Below are 3,911 nucleotides of genomic sequence, written 5' to 3'. Positions count from 1 at the left end.
ACTCAGCCCGCTGCTGTCGACTTGAGGGTTGCTCCAAAGGAGGAGGCAGCATGGGGGGTTGGTTACCCGAAGGTCAGGAGGGGAAGCTGCTTCCCCCAGCTGGGTGCAGCATCCCCAGGCTAGGGGCCGGGAGGGCGAGGGGCTGCAGCAGCCACAGCTGCCTGCTGGGAGGGGGCTCCTATTTTTAGCCCGGGAGGGAGCTGGGAATTTACACCCAGACTTGCTGGCTCCCGTGTATCCTGGGATGCCCGGTGATGGGGGAGGGGGACCTGGCAGCCAAGGGAGAGTGTGAATTTAGGTCAATGCCAGCCATGAAGTGGGTACCCCAGCCCTACGAGGTTTGGACAGACCATTTCCTGGAGCCCCTGTGAGTCTGGGGACACCCCCCAAAGCTTTAGCCTGATACCCACCCAATCCTGGTCACTCATCCTATTCTCACTCTCTATTTAGGGGTGGATCTTACAAATTCACCCAGGCCTGGTTCTCAAGCTTCTCCAAGTTAAACCCAAAGTGCCCACCTCCCCGCATGTATTCCTTCTCAAGCATGTGTGCACCTCTGTGCCTGTGCCCTGGCCCCTGCCTGGCCTGGCCTGCCCTTCCCCAGAGGGCCCCTTGGCCTGTGTCCTGGGTTCATATTGGTGTCCTCCTCAGGTTCCCTCTCTGGCCTCTCTTCACACCCCCACCATGCCTCAGATCTTCATTGAAGCCTTTTCTATTTTGAAATAGCTATTTATTTAACCTCTGTATCTGGCTTCCAGGAGGGCCCTCAAGTCCTGAGGACTAGGATGTCAGATGAAGTTGGTTAAATGTTACCTCTCTGGCTTGCTTTCCCCCAGGGCTTTCAGTGTGTGTCTGCACAGGGGGCTCCAAAATAATCATTTTTAAAATCTGAAGGAGACTGTTGGCCCTCACCTCAAAGCGCGACCCTCCATTGCCATCCATACATATTTGAATACTGAATTTATTGACATTAGGCAGAGAAGCCAGGGTCCACAAAATGTATGCTTATTTATTTACTTTTATAAAAAATATCTTTGAATCATCAATAGACATTTGTTTTATTCGTTTATATGTGGTGCTGAGAATGGAACCCAGTGCCTCCCACCTGCTAGGCAAGTGCTCTGCCCCTGCACTACAAACCCAGCCCACTATTTACTTTTATTTAATAAGCAGGCCTTAGGGATGTGGCTCATTGGGAGAATACTTGCTGCCCATGGCTCTGGGTTCAATGCCCAGCACAGTTAAAAAGTCAAAAAGGAAATACCCCAGAACATAATAATGTAGGCTACATTAATAATGAATCCAGCCCGAAATGTTTTCAACATCTTTTCACGGACGGGACCCTCAAAACAAGTGCCTAGGACATGAGAAATGCATGATGTGACTGTGTTTGTCCCTTTTCACAGCGGGTACATTTCCTGCTGGGGGTCCGGGTTGGGTGCGAATGAGCGACCCCTGGGCGTCCAGCAATCATTTGTGGGGTGAAAAGAGCGAGATGGATTCGTGAGACACGCGCGCCACTACCTGGGCGCCGGCGGGGCTGCTGCCTTCTGGGCCTGGCTAATATCTACTGGGCGAGGCTTCGTACGAGAGGGTGGAGCCCTGCCGCGGGCCGCTAGGTGGCGCCGTCTTACCTTAGAAAATGGGATTCCCAGGTTGGACTTGGGGAAACTGAGGCCCACAAACCATTTCTCCTCTACTTTTCTTTTGCTTTATTTTTGTAGTACTGGCAATGGAACCCAGGTCCTTGAACATGCTAGGCCAGTGCTCTATCACTAAGGTACATCACCAGCTCTTCATTTTGAGACAGAGTCTTCCTAATTTGCTGGAATTTGTGATCCCCATCCCTTCTCTTCCTGGTTACTGGGATGACAGTATGTATCACCACCATGGCTTTTTAAAACTTTTTTATTTTGAGAGAATTATAAATTCACATGCATTCCTAAGACATCATGCAGCGAGATCTAGTGTAAGCTTACCAAGCCTTCCTAGTAACATCTGGCAAAACTATAATCCAGTATCACATTATGACATTGACATCAATATAATCCACTGTCTTATTCAGATTTTCCATTTTACAAGGGTGTATGTGTGACTCTGTAAAGATTTATCACCCATTTATCCCCTGTCAAGTTCAGGGTTCTTCACCCCACCCACCCCCACCCCCCGCAATCATCCCTGACCCCTGATGGCCATTTCCCATTGTTCTGTCCTTTCAAGAGTATTAGATCATGGAATCCTGCATCTTGTGTGCTTGGAGTATGCTTTCTTCACTCAGCGCTCTGTTCATGGAGATCCAGCCTGTGGTGCCCATGTCAGCACTTTCCTTGCCCTGTGGCCTCTGTGTGAACAAGGCACTGTTTGCATACAGGCCACTCATTGGAGGGCATCCGACTGTTTCCAGTTTGGGGCTCTCACAAATAAAACTATGAGGATTGGAGGACCCACTTGTGTGTGGACTTGGGTCTTGTTTTTCTCTGTGATGGGTACCTGAGCTCCCTGCTGGTGTGTGCACCTGTGTTTATTCTCACAGGAAGTTCCTGCAGCTCCCTGTGCACATACCACAACACACTTGGTGTTCAGGCCTACTGTGTACTGGGTCTTGGAGACACAGTGGGAAGCAGGTCACACAGGAACCCCAGTGGGTTCAGCCCAAGAGGATCAGACCCAGAGTGGCATCAGCACTGATTAAGCCTAGGGGGTGCACCTGACCCAAAATGAATTATTTTGGGAGGCCTGGAGCCCTGAGGGTGCTTGTTCTGCAGGGTGACTGAGCTCTGCAGCTCCCACAAGGAACCAGGGATCTCCCTGCCTTTTTGAGTGGGAGTTGTGGGGCTCCTGAATTGACAATCCTGGTTTCCTTCCGGAAGTTTCTGCCAAAGAAGCCTGCCATGCAGGGAGGAGGCCCAAGCAGCCAGATGAGGAGTACTTACCCCTGGTCTGCCAGAAGACTAAGCACCCCCGAGAGCTTCCAGGTCTGGCCCAGAGTCTTCCGCTGAGCCTATTTCACATGTTTCCAAGATGCACACTGTTTTCACATTTTAACATCACTAAAGTTGAATGGCTCTTACATGTCACAGTCAGCCACATGATAGTGTGTGAAAACATCTGACCCTTTCTGGAAAGATGGAGAAACTACCACTGTTAGCACATCCTCAGTTGCAGGAATAACAAGCCACAGTTGGAGTATCACAGACAGTCCTATGGGAAGGTAACAACATTTTCACTGATTATCTGGGATGATGATAAAAATATTAATAATAGAATATTCGCTGCTGCTGAAGCACGCCCTGCTCCAGAGGGGCCACACGGATCCCAGGGAGTGAATGAAGTGGCTCAGAGAGGAGCAGTGTGCTCCCCTAGTATGCACAGCCCCTCCCTGCTGCCCCACTGCTCCTGGGTTTTGGCGTCCTGCTGGGGGCCGGGCGTGCAGCCAAGCAGTGCAGCTCCATGTTGGGGACCTGGAGATCCGAGGGTACAGGCCCACGGGGCCCGCGTTGGCGTTGAGGTGCACAAGGGCACACGCGTCGGAAGGCCTGTCGGAAGTGGGAACCCAGGAACGCGTAGAGCACCGGGTTCAGCGCCGAGTTGCTGTAGGACATGCAGTGTGCCCAGATCTTGAGTGCGTAGGCGGCATAGCTGCGAGGGTGCCAGGCGCCCGTGGGGCCCAGCGCCTGCAGCACCAGAAATAACTGGATGGGACCCCAGCAAGCAGCGAAGAGCAGAACCACCGCCGCCACCAGCCTGGAGACCTTGGCGCGCACAGCTCCCGCCCGCTCAGCCAGCAGCTGCCCCTGAGGGCGGGGAGCTGGTTAGAGGAAAGGACTGGGCTAACCCCTCAGAGATCCCCCACCCGACCTCCTGGGTTCAAGTTCCCCCAGCTCGCCTCGGGCCTCGGGCACCGCCGCCAC

At 52.6% G+C, this 3,911-nt stretch overlaps 1 protein-coding gene across 1 annotated transcript in view; it reads right to left on the bottom strand.

Annotated features, from left to right (window-relative positions):
- Nucleotides 1-3,351: 3,351 nt before the first annotated feature.
- Kiss1r (KISS1 receptor) overlaps nucleotides 3,352-3,911 on the bottom strand; it is a gene marked incomplete at its 3' end in the record, with an annotated part of 5,951 nt that continues 5,391 nt past the window's right edge. The window contains 2 exon segments of the mRNA XM_015503908.2: nucleotides 3,352-3,371; nucleotides 3,374-3,814. Of these exon segments, the coding sequence (XP_015359394.2) occupies nucleotides 3,352-3,371; nucleotides 3,374-3,814 (461 nt within the window).

The sequence above is a fragment of the Marmota marmota genome, unplaced genomic scaffold (assembly GCF_001458135.2).
Source record: "Marmota marmota marmota unplaced genomic scaffold, marMar, whole genome shotgun sequence".
Taxonomy (NCBI): Eukaryota; Metazoa; Chordata; class Mammalia; order Rodentia; family Sciuridae; genus Marmota; species Marmota marmota.
This window is presented reverse-complemented; position numbering and strand designations above follow the sequence as displayed.